Source organism: Trichomycterus rosablanca, chromosome 18 (genome assembly GCF_030014385.1).
Source record: "Trichomycterus rosablanca isolate fTriRos1 chromosome 18, fTriRos1.hap1, whole genome shotgun sequence".
Lineage (NCBI taxonomy): Eukaryota > Metazoa > Chordata > Actinopteri > Siluriformes > Trichomycteridae > Trichomycterus > Trichomycterus rosablanca.
The window spans coordinates 7,673,899-7,700,390 of NC_086005.1; the positions used below are offsets into that span (position 1 = coordinate 7,673,899).

At 37.5% G+C, this 26,492-nt stretch overlaps 4 protein-coding genes across 7 annotated transcripts; 3 read left to right on the plus strand and 1 right to left on the minus strand.

Moving 5' to 3' along the window:
* Positions 1-1,492: 1,492 nt before the first annotated feature.
* On the plus strand, positions 1,493-4,726 carry LOC134332881 (stearoyl-CoA desaturase 5-like). The gene is made up of 5 exons (XM_063014712.1): positions 1,493-1,682; positions 2,537-2,667; positions 3,335-3,540; positions 3,629-3,861; positions 4,507-4,726. The coding sequence occupies exons 1-5, from the start codon at positions 1,493-1,495 to the stop codon at positions 4,695-4,697; spliced, it is 951 nt and encodes a 316-aa protein (XP_062870782.1). The 3' UTR covers positions 4,698-4,726.
* A 6,252-nt stretch (positions 4,727-10,978) lies between these two features.
* On the plus strand, positions 10,979-14,015 carry tmem150c (transmembrane protein 150C). Its single transcript, XM_063014020.1, has 7 exons — positions 10,979-11,052; positions 11,371-11,424; positions 11,880-11,912; positions 12,011-12,078; positions 13,225-13,352; positions 13,505-13,682; positions 13,805-14,015. The coding sequence occupies exons 1-7, from the start codon at positions 10,979-10,981 to the stop codon at positions 14,011-14,013; spliced, it is 744 nt and encodes a 247-aa protein (XP_062870090.1). The 3' UTR covers positions 14,014-14,015.
* A 69-nt stretch (positions 14,016-14,084) lies between these two features.
* On the minus strand, positions 14,085-20,539 carry enoph1 (enolase-phosphatase 1). 3 transcript variants are annotated; one of them, XR_010015244.1, is made up of 7 exons: positions 20,384-20,539; positions 20,177-20,278; positions 18,814-19,016; positions 17,705-17,837; positions 17,493-17,616; positions 16,130-16,397; positions 14,085-14,143 (listed from the first exon to the last, which is right to left on the minus strand). XR_010015244.1 is itself a non-coding variant. In XM_063014018.1 (6 exons), exons 1-6 carry the CDS (start codon positions 20,465-20,467, stop codon positions 16,258-16,260), a joined length of 786 nt encoding a protein of 261 aa, XP_062870088.1. In that variant the 5' UTR covers positions 20,468-20,539; the 3' UTR covers positions 15,726-16,257. The 3 variants fall into 3 exon arrangements, 1 of the variants encoding a protein (XP_062870088.1); XR_010015243.1 differs by lacking the exon at positions 14,085-14,143 and adding an exon at positions 15,253-15,470; XM_063014018.1 differs by lacking the exon at positions 14,085-14,143 and having other exon boundaries at positions 15,726-16,397.
* Positions 20,540-21,897: 1,358 nt separating this feature from the next.
* hnrnpdl (heterogeneous nuclear ribonucleoprotein D-like) lies at positions 21,898-25,964 on the plus strand. 2 transcript variants are annotated; one of them, XR_010015251.1, is made up of 9 exons: positions 21,898-22,113; positions 22,841-23,009; positions 23,116-23,277; positions 23,421-23,552; positions 23,646-23,763; positions 24,180-24,344; positions 24,454-24,548; positions 24,934-25,038; positions 25,698-25,964. XR_010015251.1 is itself a non-coding variant. In XM_063014116.1 (8 exons), the coding sequence occupies exons 1-7, from the start codon at positions 22,022-22,024 to the stop codon at positions 24,522-24,524; spliced, it is 909 nt and encodes a 302-aa protein (XP_062870186.1). In that variant the 5' UTR covers positions 21,900-22,021; the 3' UTR covers positions 24,525-24,548; positions 25,698-25,964. The 2 variants fall into 2 exon arrangements, 1 of the variants encoding a protein (XP_062870186.1); XM_063014116.1 differs by lacking the exon at positions 24,934-25,038 and having other exon boundaries at positions 21,900-22,113.
* Positions 25,965-26,492: the final 528 nt, after the last annotated feature.

A 26,492-nucleotide genomic window follows, 5' to 3' on the forward strand; every position in this document is an offset into this window, starting at 1 on the left:
TTTTCCTACAATGGAAGTATGGACACTTGCAGGAATGATCATTTGCTTGTTGGACATCTCATTTTAAAGTATGGCCTTTATTATGAAGATGTTGCAGTACATCCCAAATGTGTTTATTGGGTTTAAGGTCAGGGCACTTGGAAGGCACTGGTGTTCTGCTATTACAGACTTGTCAAAGCATGTCTTTGTGGGCCTTGTTTTGTGCACAAGGGTGTAGTCATGTTAATATAGGTTAGGAAATATTGCCACAAAAATGTTAGAATCATATTATTATTATTTTACAGGACTGGTTTTAGACACCTGATAGCAATGGTTGTGGCTAAAATCTCTGAATTCTGTTAATAGGGTGGATATCCACATATGTTTCACCATGTGCGGAGTGGAGCAAAAATATAATCAGATCTGTAATATTGTTGGGTTTATGAACCCAAAGCATTAGGCATGGTCCTGTGACCTTCAACGTGCTTTTTAGGTGCTGCTACAACAGGGTGTATGTGGTTTTAAGTGATACATGGTGCATCTAACACTGGTATGTAATAATGTTACTAAGCCAGCTGTTTTCTAAAAGTGGAATTTAAAAGTAGGTTCATTATGTGGCTGTCTGTTTTGAAGTGATTTTTACTATTCCTTAATCCCTCCAGAGTGCACCCCAAAGCAGACTAAAAATACACATTCAATATACTCTACTACAATACTCATCCAGTTTATTTCAAAGTCCTTTTAGATATAATTATTTTTTATTCTAATGCAACATTTAGTACGTGAACTGCTTTTTTAAGTTTTCCTTCTGTTAGGATTCCTCACATAAATAAACTCTTTAATATACGGTAAGTCTAAAGACCAAATTGTACAGATGCTTCAGTAAAGTAAGGTTTTCCACACTGAATTAAAATGAATCTACAAATAGCAGTTGTGGGCAGATCCACTTTGTAATGTCTTCTGTAGGGTTGATCCAATGAAATTATCCAAAGTCAGAAGTAAATAAAATGTTCCAATGACATTTTGAGCATTAAAGGAACGGACGTCTTAAAAGTACATCCAAGCCTTAAGTTTCCCAAATCATCAGACTATTAACACACTGCTAAAACAATTACTTTATTTCATATTACTAACAATCATGTGGTAAGCCCTGTTGCTTCAATCAGCGCTATAGATCTAGACTTGGATCACTTTGTGACTATTTCTGATTACTATACCATTTCTGATTACTATACAAATCAATTAACTGAATAATCATGCAGATTCTACATTGCAAAGTGTGATTGGTCACACAAAAAAAATCTGACCTGGTTACAAGCAGACCTGGTGCTGTTTAGACCCTTGTGGCCTTCCATACTGTATCCTCCACTGTTGCAGAGTGCGAGTCTCCAGCCTCCGTCATCAGCCGGTTATCAGCTGCTCTAGCTCGAACAGAAGTCCCTCATGGGTTTCAGCTCATAGTTACTTCTTAGCTTTCATTATTAGTGGTCTTGAGGTCGAATTTATTTGGAAGATGCCTGAGTTTGGGGTCAGTGAGGGCTGTAGTGGTTCCTCTGATGATGATGGTGCGTCTGATGGAGTCGAGATCCGCGGCCGCTGGCACATCGTCTGGAGAAACGTTATTCTCATGAGTCTGCTTCATCTTGGCGCATTTTACTCCCTGTTCCTCATCCCCAAAGCTCATCCATTCACTTGGATCTGGTGTAAGTCTTTTAATTTATTTATGTATTTATTAGGATTATAACGTCATGTTTTACACACTTTGGTTACATTAATTAATGACAGGACAGGTAGTTACTCGTTACAAAAGATTAATCAGTTCACAATTTAATGTAAAACGCAGTCATGGACAATTTTGTATCTCCAATTCACCTCACTTGCATGTCTTTGGACTGTGGGTGGAAACCCACGCAGACATGGGGAGAACATGCAAACTCTACACAGAAAGGACCCAGACCGCTCTACCTGGAGATCGAAACCCAAAACCTTCTTGCTGTCAGGTGACAGTGCTACCCACTGAGCCAGGTGTCGCCCAGTCTTTTAATGAACTACCAACGACATTTCGTAATTTTGTAATCAACTATCCAACCAGTACATTCATTCGGGGATTTGGAAAGCATTATTTTCAATATCTTGGAGAGGGAGATTAAGCAGTCACCAAGACTAGCACTCCAGCACTCCAAAAAACGTTGTACATGTCACAAACATCAGGTGTGTGCCAACACTCAATGCCATGTTTCACATCTTTTAAAATAGCCAAGAGTCTTAGTTCCTATAGAAATATGGGCCTTGAGGAGCTTGCACACTCACTTCTGACACGTCTTTACCCTGACATGCTCCTGTGTTAAGTGATTAGGCTATACAATAAGCATTTTGCACACTTTCTAGCCTAAAAATGTTGGTTAGTCATTGAGCATGTAGAGTTCATATTTCATAGGTAATAAAGACCTGTGTAGCTCGACTAAATGCCCTGTAAATGATTTTGAATGCATCTATTTCATGTTCGCTTTGTGTTGACTCCTATACTATCCAAAGCCTTGTGCTTTTTCTTTTGCAGCATACATGTGTTTCATGTTTACAGCCCTTGGGATCACTGCTGGAGCCCATCGCTTATGGAGCCACAGGTCCTACAAAGCCAAGCTGCCTTTAAGAATCTTTCTGGCTGTTGCTAACTCCATGGCCTTCCAGGTGAGACACACATTCTGTGATGCTGTTAAATAATGGATTGTTGGATGTGTCCAAAGGTAAACATAACGTGAGAGTAAGCATGATCTATAACATGGATCTATATCCAGAGCGACTTACAGAAGTGCTTTCATAGTAAACATTATAAATACTGATATGGGTGCCTGGGTGGTGCAGTCAGTCATAGGCTTGCCTACCAATACTGAGATCACTAATATTTTACTGGTCGAATCCCAGGCAGTGCTATTGGCCTGGCCAGGCATCCAAACAGGACCTGATGGAGGAAGGTTGACTGGGTTTCAACCTTCAGTCTGAGTACTTACACTGACATCAGGACAACATTCTAAACCCCTCACTGATAGTGATCAAAGGTGAGATTTAAACCTACGTTTCTAGGACGCTGATGCTGTGCAGCAGCCACACTATCTGCTGTATCACAGTGCTGCCATCCTACATGATTACATAATGGGTTATGTATTAAATTGGAGCATTGGTGAAATCTAACATCGACAACCTTCCCTCTAAATCCTCCTGATTACTATGGACTATTTTTTTTCAGTCATTTGTGAATTGAGAATAAAAACAATTCTGACCTGCATAATATATAGATTGCATTGATTCATACAAATAATTGCTTATTTGTACACCACATGCACTTCTTGTGTTCCAGAATGATATCTTTGAGTGGTGCAGAGATCACAGGGCCCACCACAAGTACTCAGAGACAGATGCTGATCCTCACAATGCAAAGCGTGGCTTCTTCTTCGCACACATAGGCTGGCTCTTTGTGCTTAAGCACAGGGATGTTATTGAGAAAGGCAAGCGCTTGGATGTGAGTGACCTGCTGGCCGATCCTGTTGTAGTGTTCCAGAGAAAGTAGGTCCACTTCATATATGTGGTATGTTTTTGGGTTGTTGTAGTAATAATACCATGCTTATACACTGTCGTGTTCTGTTTAACCCAGATACTATAAAATCTCAGTGGTGGTCATGTGCTTCCTGCTGCCCACGTTGGTACCATGGTTTTTCTGGGGAGAAAGCATGTGGAACTCCTACTTCCTGGCCTCTATCCTGCGCTATACTATTTCTCTCAATGCTGCTTGGTTAGTCAACAGCGCTGCCCATATGTATGGAAACCAACCTTACGACAAGAACATTAATCCTCGGGAAAATCAATTTGTCACGATTGGAGCCATTGGTATGTTTTCCTTCCAAGTCGTTGTGGGTTTTTTTATAGATTTTTTAAGTCATTCTGAACTCAGAAATGGTTAACTGGTATGGTTGACTCTTATTATAATATTTCTTAAATTAAATTATTAAAATTATTAAAAAATAATTAATAATTAAATAAAATAATTATTAAATAAAATAATGATTTATTAATAATTATTAAGAATTAATAAATTATTATTAAAAATGATCCATCTCATCTGATATTTAAATGATTAGTGCTAGCTGGCATTGTGTTAGAATTGGGGTTATATAACCTACATAAACTCCAATTATTATTATAATGAGAATCCATGACATAATATATATACAGTATATATACACTGTATATATTGTATACAGTTACATGTAGTTACAGTTACATGGGACATGAAAACTTCTTAAGTCTTACCATTTTTTTTTACATTTGAGCAGATTGTTTAAAGGTTTGACCAGAGTCACCTTTTAATTTGATATAAACAATACCTTACTCAATTTAAAATGTTCCATTTGGAAGACTGTAGGTTATTATTATTATTATTATTAGACTTTTCCATTTAAGTTTGTTTAAAAAATGCTTTTAAATGAACATTTTAGTATCAGTTTTAATTGGCCATTATGACTTTCCTTGCAGGAGAAGGTTTCCACAATTTCCATCACACTTTTCCTTTTGACTACTCTGCTAGTGAATTTGGAATTCGCTTAAACCCAACAACATGCTTCATCGATCTCATGTGCTGGCTCGGCCTTGCCAGCAATCGGAAGAAAGCCTCGCCGGAGATGATCATGGCTCGGAGGCTAAAGACAGGTGATGGAAGCACTTGAGGAGCCTTGCAACTCTCAGCACCAATTAAAATGACAACGTACAAGTGGAGTATATACTATATAAACAAAGTATTTACACATGTGGACAAAATTGTTGGTACCCTTCCGTTAAAGAAATAAAAACCCACAATGATCACTGAAATAACCTGAAACTGACAAAAGTAATAACAATTAAACATTTACTAAAAATCAACTAACGAAAATCAGACATTGCTTTTGAATTGTGGTTCAACAGAATAATTTTAAAAAACAAACAAATGAAACTGGCCTGGACAAAAATGATGGTACCCCTAAAAAAGATTGAAAATAATTTGACCATAGGGACATGTTAAACCAAGGTGTGTCCTGTAATTAGCATCACAAGTTTTTTAAAGGGTGAAAATCCATCGCTGTTTTAGCCAAAGTCGACTTAATGGAAGACGACCAAGGAGGAAACCACTGTTAAAAGCAAATCATAAAAAAGCGAGACTGGAATTTGCCAAAGTGCATATTGACAAGCCACAAAGCTTCTGGGAGAATGTCCTTTGGACAGATAAGACAAAACTGGAGCTTTTTGGCAAGTCACATCAGCTCTATGTTCACAGACGCAAAAATAAAGCATACAAAGAAAAGCACATTGTACCTACTGTGAAACATGGAGGAGGCTCAGTTATGTTTTGGGGCTGCTTTGCTGCATCTGGCACAGGGTGTCTTGAATCTGTGCAGGGTACAATGAAATCTCAAGACTATCAAGATATTCTGGAGCAAAATGTGCTGCCCACTGTCAGAAAGCTTGGTCTCAGTCGCAGGTCATGGATCCTCCAACAGGATAATGACCCAAAACACACAGCTAAAAACATTCAAGAATGGCTAAGAGCAAAGCATTGGACTATTCTAAAGTGACCTTCTATGAGTCCTGATCTAAATCCTATTAAACATCTGTGGAAGGAGCTGAAACATGCAGTCTGGAGAAGGCACCCTTCAAACCTGAGACAGCTAGAGCAGTTTGCTCCCAGTTTCATTAGTTTGTTTTTTAAAATTATTCTGTTAACCAGAAGTTATTTCAGTGATCATTGTGGGTTTTTCTTTCTTTAATGGAAGGGTACCAACAATTTTGTCCACATGTGTATATGGACAAAAGTATTGGGACACCACTTCAAATTTTTTAATTCATGTTTTTCATCCACAACAATTGCTAAAAGGGTAATAAATTAATTATATAAAAGGAAATTGCATGCTTTCACTTTTGCAGCAACAGTTAGGGAAGGCCATTTCCTGTTTCAGCTTGACTGTGCACAAAGCACATGAAGAAAAGTTTGGTTTAAAGAGCCCTGACCTCAGCCCCACTAAAGAGCTTTGGAATAAACTGTAACATCAATTGAGGCTTTCTTGACCAACAACAGTACCCATACATACAAAAGCTCTTTTGACTGAATGGTCACAAATTCCCACAGACATATATCAATCTTTTGAGAAGCCTTTTCAGAAGAGTGACTGTTGTCATAGCTGAAAATATCACACAGAGGTCACTCTATTTCACTAACAAGTTTATGGTCAGGTGTCCAAATACTTTTTGCCATATAGTGTACTAGCTAACCACACTAATACTTAGATTTAAAGGTGCACCAGCCAATTTCAATCATTCAATCATTAGAGGTAAAAGTCTGGCCCTTTGAGACTATTAAACCAAACATCCTGGCTAATCAAATAAATTTGGAGTTAGGAAAAATGGTTAGATTTTACACCAATCATAGTAATTAGACATTGACTGTAATAGGTATGGGCTTGTCTGAAATTGGCTACTTTTGTAATTTAAGATCTTCAGAACAAAGCCCTTAAATGACATGCCCATATTGTTCATGCTTGTGACAATGAAACCTAATGATTACTTAAAAAGTTGCACTTTAGTGAATTAAGCCCACATGAATACAAACAGGATTACAGTATGTGCCAAAGTGGCACCATAATGACATCCTTTGAAGAAACACACTCTTAACCTTTGATGTTTACCTGTTTCTAATATTTTAACCATAACTAATTAAATAATACATATTTCTATTAAATTGGTTAACTCCATGTGGGCAGCACAGATGTAGAAGAAGTGTATATTTGAATCCATGCCTGTCATTTTAAACGTAGGTGGACTTTTTTAGACTTAAGCCTATAGAAACGTTTTAGAAGAAGCAGAGGCACACAAAGCAATAATGGGAGAAATTAAATCTGAAATGTATAAACTTCATAATTACCACATTAAAGAGTTTCATATGTAAATGCTAATAAATGCAGTGATGTGTGGTAATGTAACTATTTTGCTCTGTGTAAGTGCATGCAAGTATTTTTATCTGTCGCCAGTGCTATCAGAATAAAGTTTCCTAAAGATTTCTGAGAAAATTTTTTTTAAATGACACTTTCTTACAGATATTTTCCCTTGTTGCACTCTCTTGATTTGGATATGCCAGCACACACCTCCTTTGCCATGGATGAAATTGCTGGCCGCATATTTACACCAGCCAATAGTAGAGTATTAAAGTCTATAGAAGTGTAAACAATACAGAACATGTGCCGGACTATGAAACATTTTCAAGATCTTAATTACTGGTGATCCAGTTTGAACATTTTTACTTTTGTAATATCCAGCACTGCTGTTTGACAATTTATTGTCATGCTTGGGGCAATAGCCACCCTTGGCCAGATGTCTGACAGAGCATTATTGTTCTAATTTCTGGGTGGGGTGGACAGCATTTATGCACTTTATAAAAATCAGAAGGACATTTTTATTTTACAGAAAAGCATTCAATTTGTAGATCTGCATTTTCTTGGACATTCACAAAAATGAATATTATAATAATATTATAGATGTTGAATGGTGATGCAAGAGTATTTGTAGGCTTTGGGCAGAACCATGGACCTGGAGACCTTGAATCAAAGATGTTTGGCCTTTTTTCTGTGGGGGCTATTTCCTGGTACAATTTTCTCCCAATCTCTAATGACGAAAAAAGGTAAAACTGCTGCTCTACTTTGTTTCTAGGTGCGAGTGAATGGTAAGTGTGTGGGGCCCAGTAATGGATTGTGACCTAAGGGTGTGCTTGCAACCATCTAGATGGTATCAGTATTTTTTTTATATTAATTTTAAGCCAATATTTTGGCTAATATTGCTGTTTCATTCCAAACTCAACTGAAGTCAGCCGGCAATTTGAATTGATTGGACATAGTTTGGAAAAAAACATTATACCACCAATTAAGCATGGTGGTAATAGTGTAATGGTTTGTTGTGACCATAAGGGTCTCTTGCTGCATTAGGACATATACTTCTTCTTGTTAATGAGTGATGGGTACAATGTATTGCACACCCGATCAGAAAATTCTTTTAGTTAAAATGTAAGAGCATCTGTCCATGAGATACGTGCATCACTGAGTCTATTAAACTCAATAGAGCTTGTTTGAAGACTCAAATTGAATAGTTAATGTCTAAAAACCTACCAATGTGACTGATTTAAAGCATAAAGTATAGTGAGTTAAAATTCCTTCAAAGTGATATGAATATGTGTCGGATTAAAGAGTTGATGCAGTACCTAAAGGTGGTGTGAGCAGTTATTAGTTTAAATGAGCATCATTTTATTTGGGTGATATGGATGTTGGATATTTTTGTTTCTTAAAAAAGTTTCTTAAATGTGTTTCACTCAAGTTCCCTTGGTGGCATATGTTTGCTTTAACTACCTGAAACCATTTGGTGTGGCTACTATGCAATATCAGGTGCCATCAGAACTGGTCCGTGTACTTCTTCATAGCTTTGTAGGGTTAGGCTGAACGTGTTGTTTTGTGAATTGTGCATATAAGATATTTCTTATAAGCTCTAATGAAGGACTGACCGAGTGTTTATTCATATTGCCAGTGTTTTAATGTGAAACCCAACCGTCTCAGTCACGCACTGATCACACAACACTCACTATCCAGCAGCACCACGGTGTGGATGATTAAACAGCCTGTAAACGACAAACCACGGACACCAGCAGGTCTTCGTCAAATGAGGAAAAGACGAGGATTTTACACCGAACAACACTACACTGGTTTTCAGGTAAACTATATTATCTAAACAACAGCTTCTTTATTCGGATTAAAACGCCCTACGCTAGGCTAGTCTCCATTTTTGTCTGAGCTAACAGAGAAACATCCGGCAGAGCCTGAGAGGAAACTCCTTTCTGTCTTTCTGTAATACTGCTCGTGTTTTAATTAAATTAACAGCTAATTATCATTACAGTAATCATATCTCCATTATATACTAAATGTCGGAGCTCGTCTGTTTAGCAGAATGATTATAAATGTGGTTCTTTACTCTTAACAAAATGCTTTTGCTTTTACAGTGAGTCATTGTTGGAGTTGAGGAATTTCAGGAAATCTAAACATTAGATTTCAGACAGTGCAGCTGTGCAGCAATAGGAAGCCTAACACATAAATAAAGGATCATTCATTACATTTTAAAGAATTATGTATGGATTTCTTTTTACTGCGTCCTGGTCAGGGTTGCTGTGTGTCTGGTACCGCCAAGGAATACTAGGTGCAGGGCAAGAATTCGTCCTGGATATGGCTCCAAGGATGAAAAGCATTAACATAGACTAATAAATCAGGCATCAAAATGTACAGGAAAATAATGTGTTATGTGTGTTTGGAATGAGTAATTTATTTACTTATGCATGTTTCTGAAGAAAAAGAGTACTAGCAGGAAACCCTTACGAATGCAAATGAATCTACAACCAAATAAATAAGACAATTTGGCAAGGAGAATCCAGTAATAACAGAGTAGCAGCTCTATATTACAATGCAATATGTAACTCCTAAATGGAGTGCTGAATAAGTTTGGGAGAAAAGGACATGTCTGAAAATCCTCCCACATCCTTATTAACTGCCTATATGTTCATCCATCAATCCCCTTTATGAAATAAATAAATAAATACCAAAGAGGGAGTTCCCATCCATTCCATTACAGTCTCATACTCTTTATTCACTATAGTTAAAGCTGTGGCCTGAACTCGTAAGCGTGTATCTTAATACGTGTAGGTACCTGCAGATGCACAGACCCATACCCGACATAATTATCATTAAAGGCACTGGACTAGAAGGAAATGTTAAATGCCAGTGTAGTTAAATGCCAGTGTGTCATTTAGTATTTTTGAGAAACTATATATATTTAGTGCCATTAAGTTGATTCCGACTTGGTGTTTCTTTAGAGCATCCTATTTTCTGTTCGAACTGCTGGGTCCTTTCCTGTCTCCCACTTTAACATTTTCTCCATCAGTAGTAAGTGGTTTCCCTGCTGTTGTGACATTTGTCTACTTCCTGTTTACTTTTCTGTGTACTGTGTTATTTAACTTTACTTGTAAGGGTCAAGGTCTTTCTGAAGGCTTTTTTGCTATGAGAGTTGTGTCATTTGCATATTAAAGGTTCCTGATGTTTTTTTTCCCACCAATCTTGAGTCATTGATCATTTTTCTTCCATACTACTTCTTTTATTCTCAGCATACAGGCTGAACAGGAATGGGACAGAATACAGCCTTGTCTTACTCCTTTGCCAATGTGGAACCAATGTGTTTAATGTGGTTGGGAGCTGTCCACTGAGTCAGTGCTGAATCTACATCATTTTTTTTTTTAACACAGTGTTTGGTAAAACAAAAATATTTAATTAGTTTTGATTTATTTATTAAAATCTTAACTATTTATTAATGTGAATAAACAAATAAATATACACTATATAGCTAAAACTATGTGGACACAGGACCATGGGCATTACTATAGCAGCCTCCACTTTTCTGGGAATGCTTCCAAAAGTAAAGTGAGGCAATGATGTTGGATGAGGCTTGGCTCTCCATTAATGTTCTAATGAATCCCAAATGTGTATAATGGAGTTAGGGTTTTGTGCAGGCCACTTAGGTTCCACCATGTCAAACTCATTAAACCATATCTTTATGGATCTTGTTTTGTGCACTGGCATACAGTCCTGCTGAAACCCAAAAAGACATTTCCCAAGCTCTTGCCAGCTAATTGATTTTATATACATGTTAGCAATGATTGTCCAATTACAGGAGGTGTTCATATATAGTATATATGTAAATGTAATATGTATGGATAATACAAAAAATAATTAAAATGTTTTTTTACAGACTGTTTCTGCTGTTAGAAAGAAGGCATCTGTTGGATCTCAAGGCTGATCAGGTATTTTTAAGACCTCTTGTCTCCAAAATCGAATGTGTATATTGCTGCAGTATGAATATAAAAATGGCATTTTGTTTAGGAAAAGCTTGAGGAGACATGAGGAAATGCAGCCCCTGGACGTTTCTTCCTATTATGTTTTCGTTCTTCACAGCAGCAGGCTTGTGGGTTGTGTGAGTACAATATTTAAACTTTTTTACTTTGTCTCTCAGTGATAATTGGTAAGTGTTTTAGGTTAATGGTTTGTCCAAATTCATATTAATTGCTTCATTAAATTAATTGCAGTGGTACTTCTTACTTATCTTTACACAGTAAAATTTTATTTCATGTCATCTGCATTGCAATTAAATTAAATATTGCAATCATTTGATTGACTGTTGCTTGTCTTTTGTTGTTATTCTATTTTGTGTAAAATTGTTTGTACTTAATTCTTTTTTATTCTTGCCATACTGTTTGATGGAGTGATTAAGGTTATTTTATGTTTAAAACAGGTATTTTATAGCAGTGGAGGATGAGAAAATCACACCACTCAGTGCTGAATATAAGTAAGTAAAGATTCTGCTTATTTCTGTTTATTTCATTTTCATCAAATACCCTGGACAGGACGCCAATCCATCGCAGGGCTTCAGTCACCCTCCTACCTCAGATATAGCCAATCATGTCTGTGTAGATGGATAGATAGATTCGACCACTTAGATTCGAGCCTGGATCTCAGAGGTGGTGGATTAGTGTAATAGATTGCTGCACCACCAAAGCATGGGGGGGGGGGGGGTCTATGACAGTCTCATGCCCCCTTGGCTAGCGTGAAGGAGCTCTAAATTAAATCAAATGTCTGCATGATACTTGAAAGTCTTTCCCAGAAGAATGATGTCTGTGATAGCAACAGAGGGGAAGTAATGACATACGGTGTACACCATAATGCAAATGGTGTTGAATGTGATGCTTAGTTGTCAACACATTTTTGGCCATATTGTGTATAATATATAAGTGTTTCCTACAGGAGATCAGTGTCCAAGTCCCCTCCATACATCAGGTACAACAACACAATGACACACTCCTATAGCATTAATATACAGTATGTTAAACGCCTTCTGTTAGAAAGCCCACTTTAATAAATCTTTCTGTTTTTAGCATTGCAGGTGATGCTCCACCAGCCAGCTGTGTTTTTAGCCAAGTCATGAACATGGCAGCTTTTGTGGGTAGGACACTTTATTGAAAATATGACTGGGTTTATTTTCTGATCTCCTACTTAAATTACAAAAGTGAAGGTTTACAAAAGTGAATCAGAACTAATTATTTTAAACAACTGTAAATCAGAGGGATGCTGGTTTTACACATGCAGTCGCAGGAAAAAATGTGTAACCTTTCTTAAAAAAAACTAACCTCTGCTGACAACAAAAATACAACATTTTAATACGTAGTTTTTAAACAAGTAAACCAACATTCGGAAACCAGGAGGAAATTATCAGCCAGGTGTTGCTTATTAAAGATTAGTATAAGATGAACATCAAAAATAGGAATAAGTCTTAAAAACTGGCAGTTTGCAAAACTTTTGGCAGTTTGGTGATCTGGGGCACTGAGGTGAATGTGTATGTGTCGTGCCAGTAAACAATTCATTAACCATAACCTCAGAAATTACAGAGTTACTCTTCTGGGAAGAGTCATAAGGCCATCTCCAAACAGTTTAAACAATTTACAAATAGACGAAGAGAAATGTATTTTACGAATGTAGAGCCTTTAAGACTTTTGTTAATTTTTCCCAGAAGTGGCCGTCCCATCAAATTCAGTCCAAGGTCAGACCATTTAGTGCTCAGAAAACCTACAGGGCTCTGTAAGTAATACTTATGGTCATGCCAGCACAATTAAAAAAAATAACAAGCAAGTAGTAGTAGTAGTAGTAGTAGTTTTTTTTTCCTCTAAAAAGAATATGGCAGCATGAAGAGTTTGCACAGTTGCATCTAAATAAACCTTAAAAATTCTAAAATATAATATTAAAATAGTTCAAACTATTTTTTGAACTGATGAGACCAAAGTGGAGATGTTTAGTCATCATGCACAGCGGCAACCTTCCGATCACTAGTCCAGTTCTCTAACCACTGAGCTAACACTGCCCCATAAACTTGGCACTCAAAGAATTTCAAACATGCCATAGTAATCTTTTTACCATAATTCTTAATCTTGCTTATGATTGTTGTTTGCAACAATAAACACTAAATATGAAAAAAACCTTATAGGTAAGTATTAATATAAGTAAAGTCTATGTAGCCTACATTAAATACTGCCTACATTTTGCCTCAATTTCCCCCGAAGCATTGGTGTAACACTACACATTTTTGACTTTTTAGGCTTTATCCTTGGTGTTCTGAGATACTTGCAGCTAAAGCCAAGAGTGCACAAACCCTGGCTCAACATCGGGAGTCTGGTAGCTCTGTCCTTGGCCTGCTTTGGTATGACCTTAGTTGGGAATTTCCAGGTATGGAATCTTGTTTTAGTAACTGTGTTGCTCTTATGTGTCTTTCGTAATCAATATGTAATTATTCATGCAATGCTCTGTATATCAATGGCTTTATTAAATTGAAGCATATTTTTGTTAAGCAGTTATAAATGTTGCTCAATCTTTTTTAGCTGTCAAATGATGAGGAGCTCCACAATATTGGAACATCCATGACTTTCGGCCTGGGCACACTATTCTGTTGGGTCCAGTCATTTATAACACTGAAGGTCAATTTGCGAAATGAAGGCAGACGAGCTGGAATTCCTCGTTTCCTGTTGTCTGGAGCAGTGACTTCCTGCATGCTGCTTTGTATCCTTCTCGTGCACAAACAAAAAAAGTCAATTGTTTGGTCTTTTGCTAAAGCTAAGGCTGGTAAATATAAAGGTAAATATAAAATTCTGAATTTTTTTTACCTTGACACAGCACCACAGACTTCGCTCTAATGGCCCAACGCCTGCACATGCACGCTGCTCGGGCACAGTGGGCGCTGGTCATGTTCTACTTGACATTCCTGGGCACGTTTGCTATTGAATTCCGACATTACCACTTTGAGATAGTGTGCAGCGACGACCAGGAGCCTCCAATGAGCCTGTCGGAGAGCTTCTCTGAGGTTTCAGAATACCAGTCGGACCAACTATAGGACTTGGTGGCCACATTTTTTACTGTACTTTAAGATATTGCATCTTCCAGTATTCATCTGTTTCAGTAATGCATGTTGAATGTAATCTCTCTGCAAGCTGTAAAATAGGTTGTTTTTTCTGTAGGCAGACCTGCAAGTATTGAAAAGCACAAAGACATCATTTTCATGCCACAAGTATTGCAGAATGTAGGTACTGTGAAGTGTCTTGGAGTAGAATGTGTAGATAGGTGCATTATGAACTATGTGACTAGAATAGCATTTTCGTCTAATTTAAAAAGGACTTCATAACTACACAACTACATGTCAATGCAAGTCGATATGTCAGTAAACGTGTTTCAAAGATCAGTGATTATGTTAAAGTGCAGTACGTTTTGTGCTGTCTACTGAATCCATGTGGGAACTGTTACTAACTTTTCAGTACATGTTTATCTACCCAACTTTTCATAAAGGGCATTTTATATAAAGATGATAAACATCATAAACATGAGTCATGAGTTTAAAAAAAGTTGTCATTTTACGAGTGTTTTCCAACAGTTATTACTTTGAAACTTGTGCTGTTTGCACGTGCTATAACAAACTCTATTTTCATTTAAGCTTTAGTCTTTACTGTTGTGCAGTACCAGAAAATGTATTTTTATTCATTTCATTTTCATGTTTTACCACTGCTTTATCCCTCAGGGTTGCTGTTGGTCCTGGAATTACTGGGTGCAATGCAGTAACACACCCCAGACACTGATCCATCACAGGGCTTTGACCATTTTGCCCCTCCTCCGACGTAGCCAGTCATGTCTGTATGTAGATACCCAACCAGCTATTCACACAGCTGGAGTTTCAAAGCCTGGATTCCTTCAGTAGTGGGTTATCGTAATGAACTGCTGCACCACTTGAGCCCACAGACAAGAACATGTTTACTTTTATTCATTTTTACATTTCCATGTCATTTCTTTATAGGGATTCAGCCTTGGATTGTCAGGGCCAACATCTGCTTCATTATAACATAACTTCAATTAGTGCTAAGGTAACTACAAAAATCTGGTGGAGTGTAACTTAACATATTCCATAAGTTCAGATATGCCAGAGATTGGGTATTGCTATTCTTATTGAGCTGAGCAAGCTGAACAGTGGCAGTACTGAGATTTGTAACTTGTAACATTTTAATTTTCCAAGAGCAATGTAGCACAAAGACCAATAAATGGTACGATAAAATGATAAATGAGTAGCACCGTGGTGCAGTGGGTAGTGCCTTCGCCTCACAGCAAGATGGGCATGCATTTGACTCCCCGGATGGACAACCAGGGTCATTTCTGGGTGGAGTTTGCATGTTCTCCCTGAATCAGTGTGGGTTTCCTGCATGAGCTCTGTTCTCTCCTCACAGTCTAAAGTCTTCCTGTGATGGCCTAGCAACCTGTCCGGGGTGTTTCTTGTCTCTCGCCCAATGAATCTGACCCACCGCAACCCTGACCAGGATAAAACGGTGGTAAAACAGACAATGAATAAATGAATGAACTGATACATTTTAGAACAAGAATACTGCCAGATGTTAGTAATTAAAAGATGCTGTTTGGGAAACTTGACGTCGACAATGTTGAGGAACCGTATCTGCTTCTCATTCCAAAAAACACTGGATGGGTTTGATATATTTGTGATACAATGAAGTAAAATTAAAGTTAAGTGGCAGCTTTAAAAGTCACACTCATCATTCTGCAGGCTGCTTTAGTTTTACCTGTTTATTTATTTGTATAGCATGTAGGTAAAAGTATTTTGAACAGTTTGTAACCCAGAGTTGATTTACTGTTACACCATAACAGACCCTTAAAGTTTCAGTCATGTCGGTACACACATTTGCACTTTAAGATTCAAGTTTAACATAATGGCACAGTATTTATGAGAGACTTCTGGGTAAAGAAACATGTACAATTATTATAATCTGCTGACCAATGCTGTGAAAAATACAAGGGTCATGTGGCTATTTTGAATTAACTTAAATTACACTCACATAACAATGTATCATAGCATAAAAAACAAGTATCATGTGCTATTATATATCTAACATGATTTTGTTCAGAAACAAAACAGACAAGCACCTTGAATTTTTGTAAGTACAATACTAATTCACCTGCAACCTGCTGCATAACATCTTAAATTGTCAGAAGTTTTAAGCTACATTGACGGGAGCTGACGTCAGCCCACGCCTCACTTCACTACAGTTCGCTAGAGACTGCCAACACTGTTCATCCTTCCCTGTCAAACACTTCTGCTGAGCTCCAGCTGGCTAAACGTTGTAATGATTTTATAAAGGTTCTTCTCCTCTTCAGTGAGCTCCATGTTGCCAGGCCGCACAACAATTGCTACATTTAACCCAGCATCCTCTGCTGCTTTTGCTTCTGCAAAATAGAGAATGTACAGAATGTATATCAACACTAACAGAGGCTCAGATTACACTGTATCAGCCGGTTCTGCAGGTCGAGTACTACTAATGCAGGAAACACCCATAAATATTTACTACATCTGAATATATTAAAGTAAAGTGCTCCCTTTTACTGTAATAATCCGGCTGAGTACACTTCCGTTTAGTAACTGTGGCTGTGTTTTAAAAAGCTGTCTATTTGAAAACCAATTTAAAAACTAATTCTGGAATTTTTGTAAAATGCAATAAAAAAAACCGTTCGTTTACATGACAACAGTACAAAGAAACGACTTTTAATCTGTTGGCTGACCAGTTTAATTGTATTTTGCAAATATAAGCAAAAATGTTACCCTTTATGGAAAAAATTTACACTCGATCAAGCAATTTTATTCTATTTCATTTTTATCAACTGCCTTATCCTGGTTAGGGACAGGTCCAGTTCCAGTGAGCGCAAGTCAGGTATACTCTGGAAAGAGCACCAATCCAACACAGAGCTTCTGTCTTTAAACTTGACAAAGACAAAGCCAATCAGGTTTGTGTAGAGGTCTGGCTGATAGCACCACTACACCACCTACTACTTTAAATAGTGCACTAAAAGCGATTATAGACAATTTCATTTACATTTTCATTACATTTAGCAGACACTTTTTTCATCCAAGCGATTTATAGCACTGTGACAGTATATTATCTAAGCAACTGAGGGTTAAGGGCCTTGCTCAAGGGCTCAGCAGTGGTGGGACTTCAACCAGCAACCTTTGGATTACTAGTCCAGTACCTTAACCGCTAGGCTACAACTGCCCTGACAATTTTCAGGTTTGGAAACTCATTTGGTTTACTGGTTCTGAAGCTTCAAGTGTTTTTCTTTCCAAAATAGTCTGACACTTGCAGACAACAATGTAAGAAAACGTAAGTGCACTGCACTGATCTATCAGGTTGAAAAGGTTAAGCTGCTATAACAATGCACAAACACTTTAAAATATTCCCTTGATGCTATGTTAGGTTATTTCAAACAAAGAGGAAAAAGCAATCTCCAGGAAAACGAATATATCACGTACAGTGACTGTGCACCCACCTCGTGTGACATCTGTTAAGAACATTATGTCTTCTGGTGAGCAACCAATTCTCTCTGCAATCTTTTCATAGCTTTTACTTTCCACTTTAGCGCCAATAGTGGTATCAAAGTGACCATCAAAGAGCTGAAACAGACATTAAGGAAAATGTTAATCATAGAATTCCATATTTAATACCTAAAATATATCTGAAAAGCAGAAAACCATAACTTGCATCTAAAAGATCCCCTTCAACTGAATAGCCAAACAGTAGCTTCTGAGCTTCTATGCTTCCTGATGAATAAATGTAGACTTTAAGACCATGTCGCCTCCATCTTCTGATAGCAGGAACAACGTCTTGATACACTCTGAGGTACACACACACAAATGCAGGCGTTACTACTGTTTCACCTTACACAGCATAAAAAAAACTAAGCTAATACACAAATACAGTACAAGGCAAAAAGTATATAGTGGGCTTTTAGGTAGAGGGCTAGTGTTTTTGAGCCACACCCTTTACAAAACCATGCATTAAATCAAGCATAAAGTCACCTGATCTCTACTGACAAGCACTGACGACAGAATGGGTCAACCTGATGAGGTCAGTGACTGCCAACATAGCACATAATCATATTTCAGTTCTGGTAAAGTATCCAAGTCCACTGTTATTGTAATGTGATAGTTTTTATTAAGCACACAGACATTTATTGTTGCTGCACACAAGCCTAGATGACCATGTTTAATGTTAAGTTTCAGTTGCAGCAGTGTAAAGCACACTCCCATTAGACTCTGAAGCATTGAAAAACTAATTCCATTCAACAACAGGGAGTCTGACAAAGGAATATATGTTTGGTGAAGGGCATGAAAACATGACACTGTACTACAAAGCTTTGAAGTTTTGTGAAAAAGTAATAATTATTTGGGTTTGTTTATAAATGTTTGAACTGGACCCCAAAAGGTCAGGTGGGAAATTCTATAGCAAAGTAAAAATGCTGTATCCATCTGTTAACAGCACACAAACATGGTGATGATGATGCAATCATCTTTACATTTAACAAAAATCCCACAGTCCCTTTGTTAGCAAAGTGTTAGGAAACACAATTGCAAAACTGCACAACATAAGTAGCTAACTTCACTGTGGGCCTTGTGGCTAAATGAAAGTAAATCCCCAATCATGATCCAAAATCTAGTGGAGAGCTAGAAGAGGAAGCAATGACCAAAAACAAGTTATTTTGGCTACTTTAAGTGAAAACTCCACTTTCAAGTGTTTGGATGCACATTTAATTCAAAATGAATTTCTTCTGCACAAACACAGATAATAAAGAACAGCTCATTCATACTTACTCTCCTTTTATTTTCCCGGAAACATAGGCTGATCTCCACATGTGGCCCTGCAGCTGTTTGAGAGCAGTGGTCTTTCTGTCTGCAGCCATCTGCCACAGGACATCATCCACCACCTCCCGGATTGCCTTCTCTTCATCTGTGTGTGCTGTTTGGTCCACGGCATGAACACGGCAAGCCCTATTCTGCTTTAAGTCTTCCTCGGTCTGAAAATATGAAGGTTTAAGTGAGATGCTGCTCTAAACTAAACAGAACTTGACTGAATTCCACCTATTCAATATTGTCAGTTTGCTTGCACTAATTAAATAAACCTAATAAGAAAATGTGGCAAGGCTGGTAATGAAGATACCACTCAGAAAATGGGTCTTATGAACGTGGCTTCAGTTTGTTCAGATTGTTATTTATTCATGCCTTTGTTTTCATTCAGAAAATAAAGAAAAATGTTTGTATACAGTTTGTGAACATGTACAAGCTTACCAAAAGCTGTTGCTGTATCCCTTTATGGTCATAATTTACCCATCATAAATGTCACTGAGCACAAGACATCTCAGACTGGTCCAATTTATTGATTTATTAATTAGGATTTTAACGTCATGTTTTACACACTTTGGTTACTTTTATGACAGAAATGGTAGTTACTCGTTACACAAGATTCATCAGTTTACAAGTTCAATGTCAAACACAGTTATGGACAATTTTGTAATTTTGAATCTCCAATTCACCTCACTTGCATGTCTTTGGACTGTGGGAGGAAACCGGAGCTCCCGAAGGAAACCCACACAGACACGGGGAGAACATGCAAACTCCACACAGAAAGGACCCGGAACGCCCCACCTGGGAATAGAAGCCATGACCTTCTTGCTGTGAGGCGACAGTGCTACCCAGTAAGCCACTGTGCCGCCCCTGATAAGTGAACCTTGCTTCACTTTGCCACTCATTATTTCATGTGTTTGTTTTCATTTAGAAAATAAAGACAACTATTTGTATACAGTTTGTAAACATGTACAAGCTTACCAAAACCAGTTGCTGGACCCCTTTATGGTCACAATTTACCCATCTTAAATGTCACTGAACATAAAACATCTCAGACTGGTCTTATGTACATGACTATTAGTTTTGTGTTCACTGGCCTCCCTAGTCGCTGGATCTAAATCCAATAAAGCATCTATGAGGTGTGGATAGACTGGGATACACAGATCTGCAGCAATTATGTGATGCTGCCATGTCAACATGGACCGGGATCTCAAGGAAATGCTTTAAAACCGTGTAAAATTCATGCCACAAAGAAAAAGAAGCAATAATATGCATCCTTCTATATGTAAACATGATGTTTAGATTATTTAGTGCTGTTGTAATGATAAATGACCTGCTTCTTTAGGAGCTGCACATCCTGTTTGCACTCATCCTCCTCCCAGTGTGCACTTAGGTACTCCACCAAGTGATCCTTGATGTAAGGAAATAAAATGTCCTGCATGCAAAACAACATTAATCAACGTATTTTCCTACAGTATCACAATGACAAGTTCATGCTTCAAGGTCCAGAAGATTAATCAGAAGTTACAGTCATTCTTACCTTCACAAATGTGATCGGGGTCGTGGTTCCTTCAATGTCTAACAGAAAGACGCTAACGCCTTCAGGAACTGTAAGTGTTGCCATTATTATGAAATGGCAAACGACACATTCGCGGCGACAGTTTTCAGTAACAAATGTTCATAACATTTAAGTAAACAAATTAATCAAACTGCTCCCCGTTAAAAAGCTAAAACTCTCTATTGATGATAAACCAGTAATTGCACCCTAACCGCCTAGCAATTTGCTAACACATGGCACAGTCAGTGCGTTGCCAGATACACTTACCAAAATCCTCTAGAGGTAAAACAAAGAGCTAAACGCTTTTTATTAATTGTGTTTACCTTACAATTGAAAATGCACCTATATAGTTGAAATTGGTATTATTTAAAATATGTATTAACAGCTGTTAAAATAAAAAGCTTTTTAAGTGTGGCTACAGATTTAAAAAATAATTTTAAATAATACACCATGGACAGGGCCTCAGTTCACTATTCAGGGGATGCACTTGACAGTGCTCCTAAAAATAGGAGGGATGCTTCAGAAAGTGCATCTGGTGTAGAAACTGCCTCGTATGCGGACCAAAATAATCTGCTGTGGTGATCCCTAAATATGTGGGCAGCTTAAATAATTTCAAAAATAAAAATTCAAAAAGAGTCATATTAAATGAATGTTATAATTTAACATCTGAAATCATTTATTTGCTTAAATTAAATCAACTAGTACATCGCAAGTGTGCATGCCTTAAAGAAAAAACGACCCGGTAATAAACTGAAAAAAAAAACCTTTTGTGTAGACAAATGAGCATTTAAAAAAGTCAATCTGGCAACTCAATCTGGCGTTGGAGCGCTCTTGTGAATGCGCATCTGTTCTGCGCAGCTCTGGTGCAGTTGGTATGATCTACATATCATGTACATGACATGTTTCTAATAAAAATGAGTTAAAGATCAGAAAGTTTGTTTTTGCATGTAAATCAGCGCTGATTCGCCGATTTGTTAGTATTTTTGTATTTTTTTTTAATTGTCTACTGTTTGGGTTTTAGTAGCACTTTACCTATACAATGTTATATAGAGTAAAACACAACATACAGATAGATATATAATATTTATGTATTTTATTAACATGTAGATTAAACATTATTGTAGTGTTTTTATGTAATAATAGGTTATATAGCAAAGTTTCTTTTTAAAAGTAACTATTTGTGTTTATTTAATCTGCATACAAGATCATACAGTCAAATCACTTTATTTAATTTTAGATTATTCTGCTATTGTTTTTTCCGGGTTCTCCGGTTTCTTCCCACCCCTAAAAAGTGCTAGATGGTTGTTACCCAACCCTAGTATGTTAATGTTAAACTTATGACTGAGTGTATGATTTGAGATGACTTTGCGCCCAGTTCATGATGTTTTCCTGCCGTGCCGTTTTTTTGGGTGGCGCCGCCCCCACTACGACCCTGACCAAGACAAAGGAATAAATCTAGTTCTTACGGCGCGAGCTTTATGCTCCGCCCTCTCACTTACGTCATCGCGCAGAGGCAGCCATTTCAGTAAAAACGGCGGTGTGTGCTGTTGGCTTATATTTTTTAAAAGAATAGTCGTACCAGTGTAGGGAGGTCCCCGACCCGCTTCTTTTTATTTTAAAATGCAGACAGAACAACAGCAGAGTGATTTCAGCACTGATGAGTTTCCAGAAGGCTCCAAAATCAACGCGAGTAAGAACCAGGAGGACGACGGGTGAGTGGCGCTTAAAGGCCTGAAAAGCCTGAGCTGAACAATGCTAATAGCGAATAACAATGAGGTGGCGATTCACTCTGCATGTACTTAGCAGCGTATAGTAATTATAATGTTATTATAATATAATTAATAACCGTTTAATTAACCGACATAAATTACTACACAGCTAGTCCACCGAATGAATAGGCCAGATAGTGTATACGTAAACTGTGTCGCAACCCCGCATGTTAGGTTGTAGCATCAATCCTAGCAGTAGCATGTAGCTCTGCAAATTAGTCCACCGATAATGATGAATTATAGATTTACCATGATTTATTACACTAGTATGTACCCAGTGTATGTAGTTTATTATGACAAAAGTACTTATTAGAAATTATGAGTGGATGTTGTTGCAACAGTAGTTTTGTGATATTTTATTAGTGTTGTCGAATTTACTAATATTACAGTTTGGCTATCAGTGCACCAAAAATGCTGTACTATATAAAATCAACCTTATAAAACTTGTTTATTGTTACCATTAGAACCTCATTCCGAATTATGTTAAACTTATTGCCCCCCCCCCCTCCCCCCCCCCAACACACACACACACACACACACACCAAAAGGTAAATATATATATATATATATATATGTAAATGTGTGTGAGCGTGAGCGCAATTCATGAATTCACTGAGCTAAGCTTTCTAAAGTGGGCTATGGTTTTGACATTGTCCTTTTTCATCTATAGGAAAATGTTTATCGGTGGACTGAGTTGGGAGACCAGCAAAGAAGACCTTAAAATCTATCTTTCCACGTTTGGGGAGGTGCTGGATTGCACCATCAAAACAGACCCAATGACTGGTCGATCCAGAGGCTTTGGGTTTGTGCTTTTCAGAGATGCAATTAGTGTTGACAAGGTGAGTTATATTTAGAGAACAGAGGAATCAGATTTGCTTTACTAAAATGCTGTACAGAAAAGCTGGTGCAATCCATCTAATCAGTAGAAACCATGTCTGTGTTTAGGTTTTGGAACTGAAGGAACACAAACTGGATGGTAAACTGATTGATCCAAAAAGAGCTAAAGCCATGAAGCAGAAGGAACCCCCCAAAAAGGTCTTTGTTGGAGGTCTTCACCCAGAAACATCAGAGGAAGAAGTTCGACAATATTTTGGCAGTTTTGGGGAGGTAGGCCCACATGTGAAATAAAATGTAGAAACAAAGAAAGCTTGGCTATGTACTATAGTATGGATCTTTAGGGATCCTAATTCTGAGACATTTATAGTTGTTTATAATTCTTACTAGTTACTAACAGATTTCCCTCTTAATAGATTGAAAATATTGAACTCCCTGTGGATACCAGCACGAATGGAAGGAGAGGGTTCTGCTTCGTAACATACGTTGATGAAGAGCCAGTTAAGAAGCTGTTGGAAAACAGATACCACCAAATTGGAACAGGAAAGGTACACCCCCCATTTGTTTATAGCAATAGGATAGACAAACATGGCTATTTTATTTAAGTCTACAGCTAATTCTTTCTGTTGCTATTCTTACAGTGTGAAGTTAAAGTTGCCCAACCAAAAGAAGTCTACAGACAGCAACAGGGCAGAGGAGGAGGAGGAGCTGGAGCTGTAGCAGGAGCAAGAGGAGGATTTCGAGGTCGGGGAAGAGGAGGTATTTGTCTCCTAATGTCTAAATTACATAGAGCTTAGCCTAGCTCTTCATGGGGGAACCCAACACTGGCAGGAGATAGGAAGCGGCCACAGATTAGACACTGGCCAGAGGGGTTGTGTGTTGATCCAGCTCTCCTTGATCAGATAGGGAGTTGTGCACGTGGCAGCAGATTCACGATCGGGAACTGGAAATTACTAGATTAGGGTGAAAGGGAGGAAAAATCCTAGAGGAACAAAACAGACATCATATTTTTGTTTTTATTTTCTGGTTTACTAGCACTAGCTTATTAACCAGAACAATGTACAGCTTTCTTGATCAGCTATGACAAACTATCAATTTTACATTTATTACGTAGATGTTTGTTGGAGATAGTAACCTTAATTTTGTTATTTTGATTGCCTATTCCATGTGTACAGGACCAAGTCAGGGCTACAACCAAGGGTATGGTAATGGCTACTATGGACAAAACTATGGAAGCTATGGCAATGGGTACAACCAGGGATATAACGACTACTCTGGGTACGACTATTCAGGCTACAACTATCAGAATTATGGATATGGAACAGGCTATGATTACAATGGTAAGATGTTATATGTAGTATGTACATATTTATTTAGTTTACATATTGCATATGTAGTCAACATCAGGGTGTGATAAACAATTTAAGGATAATTTATTATTCTTTGTAGGTCAACAGAGCAGCTATGGCAAGGTCTCCAAAGAGAGTGGAAATCATCAGAATAACTATCAGCCATACTAATAAAAAAGCCCTGCAAAGTTTATGGTAAGACTATAAATCAACCCTTCAATATGAGTATCATCTTTAAAGATCAATAGACAGTGTTTACTTTTTTTTAAACAATTGAATGGTATGCATCTTTATGCAACTCTTTGAGTTTCAATTTAAGGATGTCTATAGATCTTTAATTGCTAATGCTTGCTCAGTAGTGTGCTTTTATAAAAAGGCTCTTTGGAAAAATGTAAGCATTTTTCTGTAGATTTTCCTGCTTTCTTCCCTGCTTTTTAACAGGTGATCATAAGGAAATAACATAGTTTTGATAGCATTGGTAACAGGTAAAGTACTGCTAAAGGGTACAAAGTAAGGGAACCACCTTATTTTTCTACTCTTTCCCTAATTCTGATTGTTATACCTTGTTTGTACCTGCCAGCGGGGGACTTCATTGCAGGCCGTGTGTCACCTGACCACGAAATTCTCTGGGCGTCGCACATAGCGGGCAGAGAGCACGGCATGCACAAGAAAGCGCTGTCCTGTGGTATGGTCTCTTCCAACTTCCTGTACCAGCGTTAAAAAAGCTAACGTAAAGCAGGAGATGTCTGATTTTTTTTTGTCCTTAATTTGTCAAGTGTTAACAGTTATTAAAATGAATTTTTTACAGGTATTTAACAGTGAAAGTTTAATGATTTTAACCCTGCAGTTGTATTCTCTTTATTTTAGTGTTTTTGTATTTCAGTTGTGGAGCCTCAGTGGTTTTTGTTTTCTTAAAAACGTTCCCTACTCTAAATTGTAAACTCATAATGCTTGCTTCTTCTTTAGACTCCATAGAGAACGTCAAATGGTTCCCCCACAATCCTTCTCCACAAAACATAGATAATAAAGATCATATGTAAACCAGTTCTAACAAGCTCACATAATGTTTAAGACAACTCACACAAACTGGAAATGAACTTAAATTTAATAAGATGGTAACACTTTGCTGAAATTTTCCACCATTCTAGTAAAGTTAGAGCTTTTGCTGGTGGTAAATCTGCTCACCAAAACATTAATTGTACATATGATCTTTAAAATTAAACAGTGATCTTAATAGTTTAAAGTCAACAGCTCAGCAAGTTAAACAATCATGGAGTTTTTGTTTTTTTTATGAAATTCTATCTTTGTCAGAATCTTAAAGTTATCTTTTGTCCTCTCTCTCAGGTGGGCAGACTGAGCATTCGTACCCTAGACGCAGCTTGTGGATACCCTGTCCTCCTTATTCAAAGAGCGTCTTGATTTTAAAAAACTTTTTTTTTTTTTGTCCGCTAAAGATTGAAGACAAGTGTCTGACCTTGTAAATATTGTTTTCTGTACTTTGTTGAGGTAGAACCTTTTTGTGCTATTGTGTTCATAGATCCTGATTAAGGATATGTTCTCCTTATTTTTTCAGTTTTGAATAAATGGGCTATTAAATTCGGGTACAAAACCTGTCTGTGTATGCTTTTCTGTTCATTGTAGGACTGTGTATGCATTTTAAATGAGACACTTTATTAAGCATGGTTTTTTTCTATCAGGGATTGAGACTAAACATTTTTGGAACACAGTTTACTTAATGTTTTAAATAAATGTCCATAATTGTCTGAATAAATTATTAGTGGAGAATGTGCTACTGCTTCACACACAAATAGGTTATTGATGCTTCAGATACATTTTTGGTTTAATGACTGCAATAATCAAGCGTCAGCCACATAACAGACTCACCAAACATTGTACTGTTGTTAGTAGGGCTGTCGCGCTAACCGCAATTTTGAAATATCGCGGTATAGACCAGCCAACCGCAGGGCATTCTGGACAACCGCAACACCGCGATATTCACGTTTTTTCTTTCTTCTCCTTTTTTTTATTGTTGCAGGTCCATCTTGTTTTATACGCTTACATTCGTGCGTAATAAATGTTACATAAATTCATAATGAAAATGAGCTAGGAGCGACATTTTCCCGCAACCTGTTCTCATGC